Here is a 17,482-nt window from a genome sequence, read left to right on the forward strand (position 1 = left end):
ATGGCTATCGACGGCGAGAAAGCGGCCACACCGGCCAGTAACGCGGAGCTCGGCTCGTCACGTCGGCATCGGAAGAGGCAACTGATCCGCGGTAGCGCTGGCGAACGTCAAGATGACCGCGTTCTGTCTAAGATTAGGGTTGTATCCACTGAATCAAGCCCTAACAGCACGAACGGAGCAGCCAACAGATGTGTTGTTCAAGCTGAGGATAAGCTCATCGTGCATGAGGACAACGCAGATATAAGCAGCGCCCCCGTGATCGGCAACGCGGTGCGCACCCGGCTAGCCGAGCTCAGCGCCACGGCGCCGTGGTTCATCGCCCGCAAGGTTCTCCAGAACTCCGACGCCAGGAGAGAACAAAGCAGGCTGCAGCTCTCCTGCAAGGGCAAGGACATCGGCCCGCGCCGCCGGCTCGAGGAGGCCTTGACGGAGGCCGAGAAGGCCCTCGTCCGCAGCAAGAATGAGGGGCTGGAGGTGACGGCGCTGGACCGGCGCGGCCGAGAGTACTCACTAAACTGCAGGTACCTCGAATCCGCCAAAAGCTATCGGTTCATCCAAAACTGGGTGGAGTTCTTGAGAGAGAACAACATACTCATAGGCAAACATGAGTGCTTGAACCGGCGTGTGGAGGTGGAGCTGTGGGCGTTCCGCTCGCGCGAGCTGCGGCATGCCACCGGCAACAAGGATGCCGGCCACCAAGACGGCGCACTAGGGTTTATTGTGTTGCACAAGGACGAGGGAGATGAGGTTGAGCAGCAGCAGGAAGCGGCTGTTGGAGCACCGGTGCCGGACACAGAAGAGAAGCCTGCGCGTACGTGCCCTGAGAAGGGTGAGAAGCTGAGTTCGCTCGAGACGCTTGCTGCATATGTGATCGCAAGCTTGTGGACAGGCACTCGATCAAGGCAGACGAAACACAAATCTGATGACGATCGAAGAAGGCCATAGAATCGAATCTTGCATGAAGGAATGCAAGATGCACGGAAAGTATTCCAGTTCTCTAAAACAGTTTTTTTTGGTTAGAGTCAGACTTTTCCTTTAGATTCTTCGCTTAATGTTTAATCTAGTTTAAACTTCATTTTTATGAAGCAATTGATGACATGCATTGTAATTCTCAGTGTCATTAAATATTTTTAGATTAGCATGAAAGAAAATGAAAATACTCCTATGTCATTAATACACCCGAGTCGCCGAGTTGCAAAAATTACTGAACTTTGCGAGGCCTTCTCTTCATACGTTGCTTTTAAGAAAATGAATTGGATGCTTGATGTCTGCGACTTAATTCATCGAACTAGTTCTATATATAGCTGTCGTTGTAGCCACTGTTTTTGTACTTAGATAGCAATATGGAAATTTCCTATTTGTATATTGATCGGCTAAACTTGGACAGTCCATAACCTAAATTTATGTAGGAGTTGGGTTTTGTTAGCTTTAATGTGATTTTTTTTCTGTGTTTATATGAATTCACATAGATGCTATCCACTTTATATCTGTAAGATTCACTAAATATAGAAAAAAAATCATACGTCATATTGAACAACTAAACTTAATAAAAGTAACTAACAAGCAAGATGAAATCAATCTACTTGATGAATATAAATGTCAGAGTGGTGCTCCCTCTTTTACTTATCTGATCCTGAATCGCCCAACCGCTTGAAGGTGGAGGTAATGAAAATTGTATCCATTCCAAGGTTGGCAGGTCACCCAATAAAAATCGCAGAGGACCACATTGGACCAGCGGTAGTTACAACATGGGGTGATGAGTCGCAATCAGGTAAGCTCAGTCAAGTTTTTTTTTTTTTTTTGCTATGTTTCTGACCGACTCGCTGCATCAGGATTTGTTCAGCGACGTCAATCTCCCGTCCCCCTCGCACTGTCCACAGTTCCACATATGGCCACCTCGATAGGGGCATTGTAGATCTACAGCGTGCTGCGTGCGTGCATGCATGTTGTGTGTTTGTTTCCAGCTAGGAGGCGAGCCATCCTATCAATCAATCTAACCGATCGAAATAGCCAGTGCCTACAGCGACACGGGGGGAGCCTGTCGGAAACGCAGCAAACTTTCCCACAGCTAGCTCTGCTTTCCTGCACCGCACGCAGGCTAAGCACCGGAAACCACGTATGTGCACGCACAATGCCCCTGTCGTGGCAATGAGATTTAGCTCGCTACGTATGAGCTAGTCCGTTAGGTCAGCGTGAACTGTGTCCTAGTCAACCAAAATGAAGTGGCTTGAAATGTAAAAAAATATATGTGTAGCTTGCATTGTGATGCTAGCATACTCATCTCACTTGACATGCTATGGCTTCTTATGTGAGAAGTCTGCATGTTCTAGTAGAGACAGAGACGACTCCACCACGACGCGTCCAAAACACACACGACGACGGCCGAGCCGAACGGTGGAGAGGCAAGGCAATCAAACGTGCGCGCCGTCCCAGGAAAGGCTTGCCTGCCCCCCCCCCCCCCCCCCCACCCCCACCCACCCTGCGCCGGCCGCGCGGCAGCTGAGGCGGCCAGGGCGTCGCCGGCGGCATCAGGGCGCGTGCATGCATGGCGCGGCACGGCACGGCATGCATGCGTTCGCGCGTGCGACGGCGTGCGCGATCAGGGGGAGGGGGGCCAGCGCTCGCGCACAGTGCAGCGGAGGGGGGCGCAGCCGTGCAGCGCAGGGGGGCGACCTGAGACCTGACCGTGCGCGCGCGGAGGCCGATGCGGGGGCCGCCGGATCGAGGGCGCGGACGTCGTCGGCACCCGCGGCTCACGAGCCCCCGGGGTTTTTTTTGTCCCGTGCCCATCAATCAGGCCCCTGGCCGGCTAGCTACTAGCCCGTGCACACCCGCGGCTCCGCCAACCCTGCGCTGACGCGCTAGCTCCATCTCATCTTCTTCCCGTACGTTACGAGCAACTGGTGGCCGCTCGCCCGTACGTACGTGGACCATGCACGCAGCCACGCACGCACGCAGTGCATTCCCCGATTCCCGTTTGGTGGGCACGCACGATATATTGAACGAGGGAAATCTTGCTTCCTCTACTGATGATCACTACTCTGACGCGCGTGATCCGATCCGATCCGATCCGGTCGACGCGGGTGGCTATACAAGCTTATTGCATGGTAGTTGTAGCATGGCATGCACGGCCGGTGACGAGTGAATGAGTGATGATGCAAACGACAACGGCCCGCCTGGGACGTGCCATGGCGCATGACGGGATACGTGCCCGTGGCCAGTAGCCACTAGCCACCGATCGCTGCATTGCAATGATAAACCCGGCCACCGTATGAATCAGTACAATATACCAGGCCGGCAGGCCCATTTTCAGGGAGCAGTGAAGCACAGTATGGTAGTACTACCACTGGCCACTGGGTATGTGTAGTATATGATGAGTTGCTGACTGAGTACTACTGTAAGATGCTTTAGAGCAAGTTCAATAGTATAGCTAACTACTGGCTCCAATTTATCTATAGTCAATTTAATAGTTAATTTATATAATAGTTACTTATAAAATATCAATACATGGTCGCACATGTCATACACACATTTTATCTTGGAGCCTGTGTGCAACTGGCATAAATTAGTAGCTCACCTCTCTTCTCTCTCCCCTCTTATCTCTTTAAAATATGCTTATAGCTAGCTTATAGCCTGCTATTGTACCTGCTCTTATATAGATGAGATCCTCGGTTGTATTACCCAAGCGGTATGTGTCACTAACATGTGGACTTGATGCAGATGAGGTCCACCTGTCAATGACACCTACTGCATGTTCAGTACTACGGAGAATATTAGCTCTGGGTAGTCAGGTAGAATAGCTGTTCAGGATACCATTCTAGTTCATACGATTGAACTCTCAATTCGTAGCTAAGATAGCCCGAATAATTTCATTGGCATTTACTATCCCGGTAAAAAATACTTCATTTTTAACCTCTCTTTTTTAGTCCATAGAGACTTGTTTTTAAATAAAGAAAATTTGCAAATATGCCATTATAATTTTGCAAAGTTAGAGATATGTCATTAGTATCACAGTGACATGTGGAACCTGCATGAGTCAATGACATGCGGATCAGGATGACATATCTCCAATTTTACAAAATTACAGTGACCGTCTTTGCAATTTTCCCTTAAAGTATATTTGTTGTATTAGGGTTTTGGTTAAGTACGAGACAATTGCGCCGCATTATAAAAAAAGGAAGAGAACAAATACATTGAGGTTTGAAAAAGTAATTAGAGTTTTACTCCAATACTACACTGCGCCTAGCCTCTCCCGGTGAAGGCAAGGGTGATCTATCTTTGAAAAGCTCTTAGGCTGCGTTTGGCCCAATGTTAGATAACTTATCTCCCTCGTTTTCCGTGCGCATGTTTTCCGAACTGCTAAACGGTGTATTTTTTGTAAAAATTTTCTATAGAAACGTTGTTTTAAAAAATCATATTAATCTATTTTATATTTTTTAATAATTAATAATTAATTAATCATGTACTAACGTATTACTACGTTTTCCGCGCGGGCTAATTTATCTTACAACTTTTCGAACGAACGCGGCCTTAGAGGAAGTGTGCTCCACAACAGCTCGCCAGCCATACCTCCGGGTCTCCTGATTATGGTGAAGGTAAGAAAGACTAGGGTCTGTGGAGGTCGGGTCAAATAATCTAATCTTTTTTTAAGCCCCAACGGGGTGTGGTCGAATAATCTAATCTGTCCATTATCTGAAAAAGGACTAGCGTCAAATGGGATCAAATAAGAGGGGATAAAGAGAACAAATCTCTGTTAAATATATTCTCCAGGTTAAAGGTGAAAAGACACCGACAACGGTATGTAACGTAAGGGATAAAAGCTGTGCTCAATGTTATATAAAGGATCGAGGGTTTTTAGTGGTACAAAAGAAAAGTAGTCTATCCTCCGTGTCATAATTCACTTTCAGTTTGTACTATGTCAAATATTTTTAAATTTGACCAAACTTATATAAGAATGTATTGACTGCATCTCCAACACTAAATTAGTTTTATCAAATCTATTATTGAATATACTTTTATGGTATATTTATTTTGTATTGGAAACATTGTTATATTTGTTTTTATGAATTTGATCAAGCTTAAAATATTTGAGTTAGGACGTGGTCTAACTTAGATAAAGCCAAAATAACTTATAATGTAACGGATGAAGTATTAAATACATATTCAAGGACAATTGTCCATTTTCCCTTTGTTTTCTTTTCTTTTTAAACAATACTCCCTTCGAGTGGTCAAAGACAAACTAAGTGGTTGTTTGGATCTAGGGACATTTTAATCCCTTGTCCCATCAGATGTTTGGATGTTAATTAGGAGTATTAAATATAAACTGATAGCAAAACTAATTGCATAAGTAAAGGCTATTTCATTAGATAATTTTTTAAGCCTAATTAATTCACGATTAGCAAATGTTTACCGTAGCATCACATTCGTTAATCATGGACTAATTAGGCTCAATAAATTCGTCTCGCGAAATAGTTCAGAGTATGAGGTGGATTTTATTAATAGTCTATATTTAATACTTTTAATTAATATCCAGACATTCGATGTGACAGTGACTAAAAGTTTCGGGGAACCAAACACCCCCTAATTCATAGATTATGAAGTAGGTTAAAAGATTAATATGCACTGTATTAATGTGCAAAGAAAACAACGTGGAGTAGATGGCTAAAACATACGCCCTCCCTCCGTCCTATATTAGAAGATTTTCTGACTTTATTTAGATTAATATGTGTATCAATGAATATATACACATATACAAAACATATATATTAATACATGGATGAATATAGTCAAATTTAGAAAATTTTATATAATGAAATAGATAGAGTAAAAAACTGATAAGGAATATTAATGAGATCCAGTTTACCGCCTTCTAAAATGTATTTTTTGTGAAACATATTTTTATGTCACAACTATACTCTTTGAGGGATGAGTACATGAGATAAAATTATAGCTACAACTCTGTTGCTACGATAGAAAGATAACCTACCAATTACCAACACCAGATATAGAGTTTTCCTATTTCTTTTAGTTTCGATCAATCTAGTGCTAGAGTTTTTGTTACAGTAATTTCTAAAGACACCCTTGCAGATAAACTTGTTGAGGAGGCAGGTGGAGTATATAGATTGGTCTGCAAGGATTTGAGTGATTGGAGGAGGTATATCCGGGGTTGGTAGCCGCTTTTGTCGCAATGATCCGGACGCGTGTGGCTGAATTCGACAAAATGGAGTTAAAAAAAACTGAGACGAAAAGTGGGTAGTATGGAATGATTAGAGCACTGGCAGCGACTTGTACTAATGGTGAATGAGAAATATCACTGATGATTGAGTTTTGGAGCACGATTAGGAAGCTAATCATATGCGGTAAAATTGGCAGGATTTGAGATAAGGACGATATTTACTTTTAGTTCCAAGTTCCAACCTCGGGAGGGAGGGGCTCACTTTTGTCCACCTTGTAGATTATGGGCAATAAAAGTACATGCTGCAGCAGGCACTGCATGGATGCAGACCCTACCAGCTCAATGACATGCAACGGGTGGCAGAGGGAGCCCAGGAACAGCGAAAGCTAACAAAATTCGGATTTTTCAGATGGAAGAGCCATACTAAAGCTACTCAGGCCGCGTTCGGCGGGTGGTGGTTAGTTAACTTATCGTTCTCGTTTTTCACGAACATGCTTCCCGAACTGTTAAACGGTGTATTTTTTAGAAAAAATTTTTATAGAAAAATTATTTTAAAAATTATATTAATATATTTTATATTTTTTAATAATTATTAATTAATTAATCATATACTAATCTATTATTACGTCCAGCTAAGTTAACTAACCTCCTCTTTACCCGAATGCGGCCTCATCCCTATTATAGTCGGAATCCGTGCTGTTTGAGCAGTAATGTTTTTTTCTTAGGAGTTCTGTCATGTTGGATGTATTATTGATGCATCGGCGAGGGACTTTATGCAATTATCACAAAACTGGGTCCGGTCATACATATACACAGAAGCGTTTGACTGATCTCGATATCTAGCTGTGCATGCAGGAGTCCAAGAAAAAAAGCAAGTATTATTTTTTGCCGGCGCAAAGTTCTTGAGAAAGTCAGATGCCGGGGTCAAAATGCCTGGAGCAGCATGCGCGCATCCTACTCAACTTGCGCGACTGATGGGCCCTCAACTGTTTAAAGATTCGATATGTCAACGAGTTGAAACAGTATATGTTACCGTCTTCTTTTCTTTAATCCTCTCTTTCCGCACCGCTGCTACGAAGGGGCAATGTACCGCCGGTCCACAGCCAATGTTATCTGGATATATATCAACAATCTTACAGGCACAAGCTTTGTCAACAAAGATGATCTAATGGTCCAAACCCAATCAAGCAGGAGGAGCTCCGCTCCGCTCCAATCCAATCCAATCCACAGTGGTTCAGCGAAGACGAGGAGTAGTAGAGGAGAGGAGATGGGTGATGTCCTCATCAACAGTGGTCCCCCGTGGTCGGGACGTCGGGCGTGGAAGAAGGTGGAACCATTCCTTACGCCACCACCAGCAGCTAGCGGGCACCACCACACGGATGGAGTATGTGCGTAAGCCAGCCAACCAGCCAGGAAGACACCCATCAAATCACCCCACTCGCTCGGATAAGCGTGCCGCTGTTCCTGTCCTGGGCGCACGCCTTGCTCGTCGCGCGGCCAAACCGCACGGCACACGCGCACGCGCAAGAGGACGCGGGCACAAAACGCGCACGCTTTCGTGATCAAGCCACCCTCTCTTCCATTAAAACGGATTCTCTGCCGCGATTCACATGCTAATCTCCCAGCCATACACCTGCTACTAGTCACCAAAGTGCGTGCTTCTCCAGAACAGAGAGCGCGGCGAAGGGAGGCAGGATAAAAAGGCGAGCTGTAGGGGACTAAAGAAGAAAGGAAAGCATAGAAGGGCACGGCAAGCAACCAGCTCGAGGCACCACGCGCTAGTACATAAGCCAAGGTGCGATTTCGCGAGCTCTAGCCGCTTCCACTTGGCCATTTCCCATCTGCCTTCTCCTGGAGCTCTAGCTCCGGCCGGCTACGTTTGCAACTGTTGTTTATCTCCTGGTGAGTCTTGTCAATCCTGTGTGTGTTACAGATTTGGCCCGGAGCACAGAGTTTTTTTTGTTGCTTGCCGATTTTACTTAATTGAAGGTTGTTCTTTTTCTTTCCTGAAATGGTTGCGATACAAGAGCTAGTTTTGATCTGTTACTGCTTCAATCATTGCTTCTATGGCAGGCTGTACATCACGCTTCTCTTTAGATGCTTTAGCCTCATATTGATTTTTGTTTACGTTTCACCATGAGTAGTTATGAAGGACTTCAACTAAGCAAACGTCTAGAGTGTTGCTTGCTACACAAATACAAGTTATATGCTGTTCCATTTACATTTTTTCGTTGCCTGAACTTGATCTCAAGTCCCCCGTTTTTTGTGTTATCTCTCGTTTTCGCTTTGACCTCGGTGTACGCTTCGTGTTGGTTTGGTGTTTTTCTCCGGCCCAAGTTGAGTGTACAACTAAACTTTTCAAGGAGTTGGTTGAACTTCTCTCATTGCCTTCAAACATTTGCTACCGTTCTAGGTGGGAATTAGACTCGTGAAGCCTTTGAGCTAGTTAACCTTATGGAAGAAAGCTCCAAGAAAAGAGAAAGGCTTCCTCAACTCCTAGATCTTATCCCAGATGAGAAGGAATGGAAGCTGAGAGAAGCATTAGGTCTAGGGAGGTCGAGAAACGCAGGATTCGAGGGTGAAGAAGACAAGAAGCTAGACCTGAAGCTTGGCCTTCCTGGTCTAACAGAAGAGGATAAAGCAGCTACCTCAAGAGATTACTGTAGGCTACAGCAAGAGAACTCGGCTCTCTCCCTTGGTTTCTTCCCAAAGCACTCCAAGACCACCACCACCACCACCACCACTCCTACGACAACTGGTGCAAAGAGGGGATTCATAGACACAGTTGAGACCAAAACAGAAGGTAACAAACAGCTTTTCACTCCTCTTGGGCACTTGTTCTTGAAACATGTTTACTTGGGACTATAAACATGGAAACGACCTGATGGAATTACTCTTTGTTTATTTTAAGGTTATAACGACCAGAAGCAGCAGGCAAGAGCAGGATGTGGGAAGGAACTGGCAGTGGAGGAAATTATAGCAGCCGTGAATGAGAGGAAGAAAGGATGCTGCCCCCCACCACCATCACATGGTGCTCCTGCTATTATACCTGCGCGCAACAGACCACAGGCCCAGGGAAGGTACTGGTAACCTATATGCTGCTTTTTCCATCTTTTCTGCTCTCAGCCAAGACATGTTCGTTTATTCCTGTCACTCATTTATACTATAGTTCATTCAAAAGATTGCATATAGTCCCTCTATACTCTTTTCAGGTTCCCAGAAATTGCAGTGTCCTATGTCCATTTCATCTTTTGATTTTAACATGACATCTAATGGTGAATATACTTAGCTGTTCATGGTCAATGGGCCTCATAAAGAATACATTTTCTTCTTTACCCCAAAAAACATCCTTTTTATGCTTTTTTGTATGGACTTGTTCTTTTTCTGAATACTGAAATAAATTACTAAGTTCCTAGTCTTTTTCACTTGTTCAACCGAGCTTTGTGGTACTTAATCATTCTAACAGTTTAATGTGTTGGAACTATAGCGGTACATTCAGAAAAAAAAATATTAGTATCAACCACAAGATGTTGTGTAACTACTCCTCGAAAGTTTTACTATTATATATTGAATTAACATTTTGCAACCATATATCTGGATGGCCTTTCAGAGGCTAACTCACAAGTGCTCTAACCTGTTGTAGAGGAGCTGCAGCGCCAGTGGTTGGTTGGCCTCCAATTCGATCCTTCAGGAGAAACCTTGCTAGTAGTAGTTCAACCAAACAATCCCCTGAACCACAAAATGATGAAGCCAGTGCAAAGGTGACGCTCACCTGCAAGAAAAACCCTTTTGTAAAAATCAACATGGACGGGATTCCTATTGGAAGGAAAATAGACCTTGAAGCATATAACAGCTATGATGGGCTATCATCAGCTGTCAAAGAGCTCTTCCATGGTTTTCTTCAAGGTAGAAACTAACAATCTATCCAAATAAAATAAGTATTTCATTTTTTTAATCCTTACCTTTTATGTGACCATATTGCAGCTCAAAAGGACCAAGCTAATGTAGAAATTGCACAGCAAGGTACAGATGACGAAATATTTTATCAGTTGTTGGATGGGTCTGGTGAATATACTCTAGTTTATGAAGACAGTGAAGGAGACAGAATGCTGGTTGGGGATGTGCCATGGAAGTAAGCTTGCTTGTCCCCTTTGCCACTTACAGTTTTTTACTGGCATTTACAAAATAACTAAAATTTAAAAACAATAAAAGGACATTGCCACCATAACTCACCACCTAATTTCCTTTTCGTGTTCTCCAATTCCTGCAGTGTGTTTGTCTCAACTGTTAAAAGGCTGAGGGTTCTAAGGAGTTCAGAGCTTTCCCATACCCTGGTAAGACAAACTAGACCACTTAATGTTGCGTCCAAATCTTTGGTGTAGCCATAAAAAAACTATATTTCGCTAAATTTGAATGGAGATAGCTACACGTTTATGTTACTCTCATATCCTTTTTTTTTCCCTATTTTCCAGATTGGAACTACTTCTAGTGCTAGGATCTAGGAGAGTCACCAATTACTGAAATGCTGGCAGCTTATTAACCATCAGAACGAATGAGTGTACACTCAAGCTAGTCCATTCTCCTTTTTGGGACTACCCCCTATTTTGCCTATAGAGATGATCTACTGAGATGAGTTAGCATACAGCAGATGCAAGGAAATGGCAATCTATTTTGTAAATTAGGTTACCACCTTGCTATGGCATGTTGCTTAATTAAATTCTAAGCGGTTTTGGTTTTATTGGGGGGAGCCGCATATGTAGACTTGCAGCTCGCCCATGTAAAGTGCCCCGTTCTGTGTGATAAATTTGTATTAATCGCTGCTGCAATCCGACATGCAGATCCAATGTCACCAGCGTGTCTCAGAGGACAGCAACTAGGCCAACCTGATAGCATCAGGTCATCACTCCACGTGGAATATACTACTAGTAGGGGGGAAAAAAGACAGAATTATCCACTGGGTGAATTGTTATCCTTCTAACCCCATCACTTTCAAAAATTTTGTCACAAGCACAGCGAGAAAGGTTTGACCCAGATAATGAAACTGCCGAAAGCAAATATGTGCTAATAATGCCTTAATGCTTATTGGGTATCTAATAGCTATCATGTGAGAATAGTGGCATGATTGTGACCACATGTGAGAGGAGTAGCTTTTCATACTCTTGGCTGTTTAGTTTCCAAAATTTTTTTCCAAAAACATCACATCGAATCTTTGAACATCTAAATGAAGCATTAAATATATATAAACATTGAAACTAATTACACAGTTATAGAGGAAATAGTGAGACGAATCTTTTGAGTCTAATTAGGACGTGATTTGCCATAAGTGCTACAGTTACCAACATGTGCTAATGATGGATTAATTAGACTCAAAAGATTCGCCTCACGGTTTCCAGGCGAAATCTGAAAATTTATTTTGTAATTAGACTAAGTTTAATACTTCAAATGTGTCTTTAAAGTTTTGATGTGATGTTTTTGCAAAAAAAATTTCAAACTAAACAGAAGCTAAGAAATAAACAGTTTGTACTATTTTTAGTTTTTAAAATGAATGCATTATTTAGGTCCATTAATGGTTAAAACCATCTGATAGCACTAGCTGCCAAACCTGGATGTTTCTCCAAGCTGCCCTGGTGACCATATTCACATGTCTTTTGAATAAGTCAATATCAACAGCTGGTGGTACTGGTTTTTTCCCCATAATAAGTATAATGCATTAGTTTCAACTTGACGGTTCACCCTGTGAGCAGAATTTTTTGAGAATTAATATTATTTTAATGAAAAATTGCAAAATTATAGGCTATCCACGGAAAATCGCAAATTTATGGTCCTGTCGAGCTACCGTAGTTCGATAGGACCCCTATCGAACGGCCAGCAATCGACTATAGAGATCAGACTAGATCGCCAGCGCTGCAGTTCGATAAGGCGTGTCGAACTACCCCTATTCGACAAGCCGCAGTTAGACAGGGGGGGTCTGTCTAACCACGGCAGTTTGACAGGCCGGCAGTTCGATGGGCCCGACTGGCTCAGCAGTCGAACAGGTGGTGGGCCCTGTCGAACTACCTCTGTTCGATAGGCCCCAGTCGAACGCCCACCGATCGATAGACCTCTAAATTCGTGATTTCTCCCGGATTACGTCTACTTTTGCAATTTTCCATTAAAATAATATTAATTCTCAAAAAAATTCGTGAAAGCATGCCTAATGCCGTAATACATATAACTCTTGCAAATATGTATACCAATAGGAATATAAGATGTTAGTATATACACGGTAACATTTTTTGGAGGGTGATTGTTATGAGGCATACCTGAAATAGGACTATGGAAGAATTTTGTAAGTCAATCTTGAGGCACCTTCAGGGCTGAAATTTTCCACAGGAAAATTACAACACAGCCATTTCCATGTTCATGCATCTGGACATATAAAAACCACATGTATTCAAGATAAATAAAGCAAGTGGACACACTAAAACCAGGAGAGAGAGGAACTTTTCTGGTAAAGGAGGATATTCACCTTGATCCTTCCGAGCCTTGAAACTGGGGACAAAGGAAATGTCTTTGTCATTGGACCATCCCTAAATTCTGGACAGCAGGAAAAGTAGAAGAGACGGGGTGGATTACGAAAGAATCTTAGGCTCTTTTGTAATGTCCTTACTTGAACATCTTTATCCCCGCAGTATCGTGTGCTCATGTGCTGCCACTTGAAGTGTGTGACTGAGTACAATTTACCTATGTGGCATAAAAAACTATACTCCTTTTGCAAGAACAGTTCTTTGGTGACGGTGAAAGACAAAAAGAAGTGCAGACAATACAATGACAGAGCTAAACTTATTTCAGGCAGTTGAATAGTAGACTACTAGTTTAAGGTAATGGCATTCAAAGATGTACTACGGAAATACAGTAGAGAAATGTAAAGGTGTGCATATAATTGACACAATAGCATTTAGCATGATGGGATCAAAACTAATGAACAATGCCATATATCTTGTGTAGTATGCTGTGTGCACTAATTCATGATGCTACGGTTAACACCATAGACAGTCAGCTTCAGGTTTCAGCCCAAAAAGGGATGACACATCAAAAAGATCATCTTCTTGCTTACCTATCCTAGCTAAATGTCCTAACATGGATAAAAATGGACTAGCCCATCCCACTTAGTTGTTGTTTCACTTGTCAATCGAGAGGTACTACTTCCGTTTTAAAATATAAGACTTTTTTATATTGTCTAGATTTATATGAATGGTAATAAATCTAGACATAATCTAGCCATAGCTATAACGTTTTACATTATGAAAAGGGGGAGTAATTAACCTTTTAACCATAAGAGTTTGCATTAGTTTTTAGAGAACACACATGAGAGCAGCAAATCTTTTTACTAAGAAGATAGCTCTGCACTTCTGCAAGAGTTGGGCCTGTTTGGGGGAGCTTCTTCCAGCTACAGCTTTTCTCAAAAGTTGCTTCTGTCAAAAGCTGTCCCAAACGGTCCATAGCTTATGAGAATCTATAGTTACAGATTCTAAAAAAATAAACTAAGAAGCCAGGCGCTAGAGAAGCTAGGTTTCAGAGCTTTCCAGATTCTCATAAGCTAGCTACCAAACAACTACTTCTTAGAATCTAAAGCTCTCTAAACAAGTCCTTAGGCTTTACGCATCATATCTATTAACTCACATAGGATGGGTAAGTTGGTTCATGAGTTGGTCCAACCCAGCCCAGTTGGTGATTTGCATCCCTACATCCTAAAATATCAACACATCTCTTTGTGTCAACAAAAACCATACTGTTATCACCATTGTTTACCAAAAGATACTATACATCACGCAAAATATTCTGATGGACAGAATCATATATTAATAAGAGATTAGCAACTAGACCACAAGAGAATTGTGCACAATATTAAGAAATCAAAAGGAAGAAAATGACAGCACCAGTGAATGTCATACACGTAAGCTTGATTGGTAAAATACATTCACCTTAGGTTTCATTTCCGGGGACTGCACATGCCAACTAATCAAAAACAGATAAATCAGTATATGTCACATTTAGGAAGAGGTGAAAATTAAAGAGCAGGGGCAAAGAATTCCTTTACAGCACAATAAGCAATACAATCACACAAAGGAATGTCGTTAAACATAAAGTGTTCACTAAATGGCAAATTGGGAATTGTGTAGTTCAAAACTCAATGTGGCACACCATCCTGCATGTGTGCAACCTTTTATAATCCAATGCCTACCTAATTGCTTCACCTAATAGGATCTGGATGCAGTATTACTGCAGTAGCTTATATAGTTTTGCAATCTTCATCTTATTTCTCTCTCAGCAAAGATACTCAAGACAGGGAAGAAATATGTTCTCATTTTATCCATGTGCGCCAACTATAATTTGGTGTTTCCCAATTATTATTCGCGTGGCATCATAAGCTGTTCCGTTTCAGGTGAAAAGTTGGATTTTTGTGTCTTGTACTGGCAACATGTTCATATTTCCACCTCTAGCCAAGTACTATATGTTGAACAACAGTATAAGGACAATCTACTTATGATCTATCGGATCAAACAATATTTTACAGTTCACAGCACAGTAAAACCTTTCTTTTGAGAAGAAAGCATGGTAGCTACTGTGCATTAGTACACCTTCCTGTCTCATAAGAATACACAAGCCCAATTTGCCTCCATTTCAAAATACGAGTACTTATCAGCAACTTAGCATTGACAATCATTATTTAGACTTCAAGTCTTCGACCACTCATAACTTTAAATTGATGGATCATATTGAACAAAGAAATCCGGCTATATTTGCTATGCAACATACTACAATAATATAGTAGATTTCAAGTATTTGTAAGTTTATTACCAAAAAAGTGCTCAAAGTTCGAATATGAACAGTTTGATGACAAGTATTAAGACACAGAGGTAGTAATACTATTATAAAAGAACATCTGGTCCTATAATAACACGAACTGGAGTGCAACTGTATTTTACCAGGAGAATATTGTTACTCCAACAGGACATGTCTAGTGCATTTGAAATAGAAGTAAAATTATAGTCTTGTCGCTTGCTTACAGGTACTGGTAGGCTGTTAATGTTGAACTATTATCTTCTGCTTTCATTTCCTAACTTCTATTAAGATGCTACTGAAAGTTTAAACAGCATGAGGGGACAATCATACAAACAAGATTTCCAGAAAAGGAACAGAACACCTACCAGGAGGTGGAAAATAGCAGGACCAGATTCTGTTGAGATGATTCTATTTGACTTTCAATTCATATCAGTTTCCCTTTGAATCCTAATTTTCAGCAACTTCTAATAATTAACAACGTCCTCACCCTTCCAGAAAAGAACAAAACAACATTAATACTGTTGCAAAACAGTACCTATTGGACCACATCCTAAGGATCAGCTAAATCTGGTTTTTTTTTTAATCCCCAAATACCACCAGTTAAAATAGCCTGGCATGCTATTCCAGAAATTAATCACAAAATGGTAGAATTGAGCACTTGAGCTCAATCCAACATTCCTTGGGTTTAAAGAAAGTACAACTACTGATTGATTAGGATTAAGGAGGAAGAATACCCATGGAGTGGTAGAAGTAGAACTGTAACCATAGATTGGATGCTAAAACCGACTTCCACCTTTTCAAAATATACAAGGCATATTTCGGGTGAGCACAAGGTTTGTGGGTATAAACCCCCAAAAGAGAAGAAAACAGCCATGGTATACATATTTAAGTACTTGGGAGTATGATAGAATAGTTATTTATATCATTAGTTACAAATATAGGTAAGAAAAGATGTAAACAGGAGCAGAAAAGGCAGAACGCAAAAGAAAAAAAAGAATTTTGAGAAAAATACCTGTGTCTACCTTTCTTTTTTCATATTATGATGGAGTAAGTACAGTAGCAAGCAAGGATGCCTTTGTGGATTTTTCATGGATTCCCCTCAGACCCTCAAAATAGTTTGAACTTGCCTGTCGATCACCTCCTAGAGCCTTCAGTACTTGAATCATCAGTTCCACAACACATAACCTTAAATATAAGTTGCTTTAAATTCTCTAGGTCTGCACTGGCTTCATTACTTTTCTCAGTTTCAGTTATTGCTTTGCATTAGAGTACAAATAGCAGTTTAGCACATCTATCTTAACTGACTGGCTGCATTACTTTCACATGAACTAATATAACATTCAGTATTTAAGCTGCTGAACAATGCCATTCATATGCTTCGGCCCTTGAAATATAGAAAGCAGAATTGTTTCAGGGCATTTTAAATTATTGAGTCACTAAAACAAATATTTGCTGAATAAAGCTGGGATGAAAATAGAAGGCTTAAGTAAAGATGGTATAGTATGTGTACCAAGAACCATGCACAAAGAAGTACATAAATTTTAAAATGAGAGCTGATGCTCTTGCGCATATATGACACTTTTAAACAAACATATATAATAGTATGTGCACCAAGGAAAGCCATGCATATAGAAGCCACGTTCGAGAATATATGATACTTTGATTGTCACTTATTATATGTACATGTTAAAAAATCTATGAAATGTTACATAATGAAATATTTTACATGACTAGTGATATCATGTTTCACACGACCAATGATTTTATTTTTTTTCCAGGTGTTACTAGTCGAAGTAAAATAGGTTTGATGGCACAACTTCTAAAAAGTCATATATTAGTAGGTACACCAATGTTTGCCGCATTGCCTTAGAAAACCAAGACACATGTTAGCCTTTAGCTTGACTTATCCAAATAAAATGTGGTAATTTGGTAGCTAAAAAATTAAGAATGTATTGAGTACATAAACAAACCTGTAAAAACTTGCGAAATTGGCCAATGGCATGAGAAAATAGGGATGAACGTGAGGGTGACAACTTGTCAAAAACGGAGCAATGTTATTTTCTAAGTAGGATGATTTTTCTAGTGTTACAGAGATATTACACCTTAAAAACAACACTCCAGATGGGATATTGCAAGGTAGATGCAGGTAATGCCCATTTCTTGGTATGCTAGAACAAGAGCCATCTGGGTAGTCATGTACATAAGGAATAGATTGCCACTGCCTTCATCTTTTTTGACCTTTTGGCCTTCTGAAAGGTGTTTCCAGAACATAATTATGGCACTGATAGTATTAGTCAATGTAATTCTGTTACACTCATATGTATGACATGTTGGCATCCAGAAAACTGATGGTCCCATTTCAAAGTTCTGGCCCTTCTGGGTGCTTATGACAAACAATCGTTTGATAATGAATCATGAATTGCTACTGACCCAATCTAAAATACTAGAAATTCAAGTGCACAGCAGAAACTAGACTCAGTG

The 17,482-nt window shown here is 41.3% G+C and overlaps 2 protein-coding genes across 7 annotated transcripts; both read left to right on the plus strand.

Moving 5' to 3' along the window:
• LOC121053298 lies at positions 1-1,186 on the plus strand. Its single transcript, XM_040520057.1, has one exon. It carries the CDS (start codon positions 1-3, stop codon positions 943-945), a length of 945 nt encoding a protein of 314 aa, XP_040375991.1. The 3' UTR covers positions 946-1,186.
• Positions 1,187-7,779: 6,593 nt separating this feature from the next.
• Positions 7,780-11,324, plus strand: LOC102708847 (auxin-responsive protein IAA6-like). 6 transcript variants are annotated; one of them, XM_006644624.3, is made up of 7 exons: positions 7,781-8,077; positions 8,589-8,978; positions 9,087-9,255; positions 9,819-10,081; positions 10,160-10,307; positions 10,446-10,509; positions 11,014-11,324. In XM_006644624.3, the coding sequence occupies exons 2-7, from the start codon at positions 8,630-8,632 to the stop codon at positions 11,050-11,052; spliced, it is 1,032 nt and encodes a 343-aa protein (XP_006644687.1). In that variant the 5' UTR covers positions 7,781-8,077; positions 8,589-8,629; the 3' UTR covers positions 11,053-11,324. The 6 variants fall into 6 exon arrangements, with proteins under 6 accessions (XP_006644683.1, XP_006644685.1, XP_006644684.1 ...); XM_006644625.3 differs by having other exon boundaries at positions 7,782-8,077; positions 10,648-11,129; XM_006644620.3 differs by lacking the exon at positions 11,014-11,324 and having other exon boundaries at positions 7,780-8,077; positions 10,446-10,763.
• Positions 11,325-17,482: the final 6,158 nt, after the last annotated feature.

Source organism: Oryza brachyantha, chromosome 1 (genome assembly GCF_000231095.2).
Source record: "Oryza brachyantha chromosome 1, ObraRS2, whole genome shotgun sequence".
Taxonomy (NCBI): domain Eukaryota; kingdom Viridiplantae; phylum Streptophyta; class Magnoliopsida; order Poales; family Poaceae; genus Oryza; species Oryza brachyantha.

What these genes read in the sequence shown, in the direction of transcription:
- LOC121053298 (XM_040520057.1), top strand. Translation starts at nt 1, where the DNA reads ATGGCTATCGACGGCGAGAAAGCGGCCACACCGGCCAGTAACGCGGAG.
- LOC102708847 (XM_006644620.3), top strand. Translation starts at nt 8,630, where the DNA reads ATGGAAGAAAGCTCCAAGAAAAGAGAAAGGCTTCCTCAACTCCTAGAT. An exon ending in CTTCCATGGTTTTCTTCAAG is followed by an intron (nt 10,082 to 10,159) that starts GTAGAAACTAAC and finishes ACCATATTGCAG; the next exon opens with CTCAAAAGGACCAAGCTAAT. An exon ending in GTTGGGGATGTGCCATGGAA is followed by an intron (nt 10,308 to 10,445) that starts GTAAGCTTGCTT and finishes CAATTCCTGCAG; the next exon opens with TGTGTTTGTCTCAACTGTTA.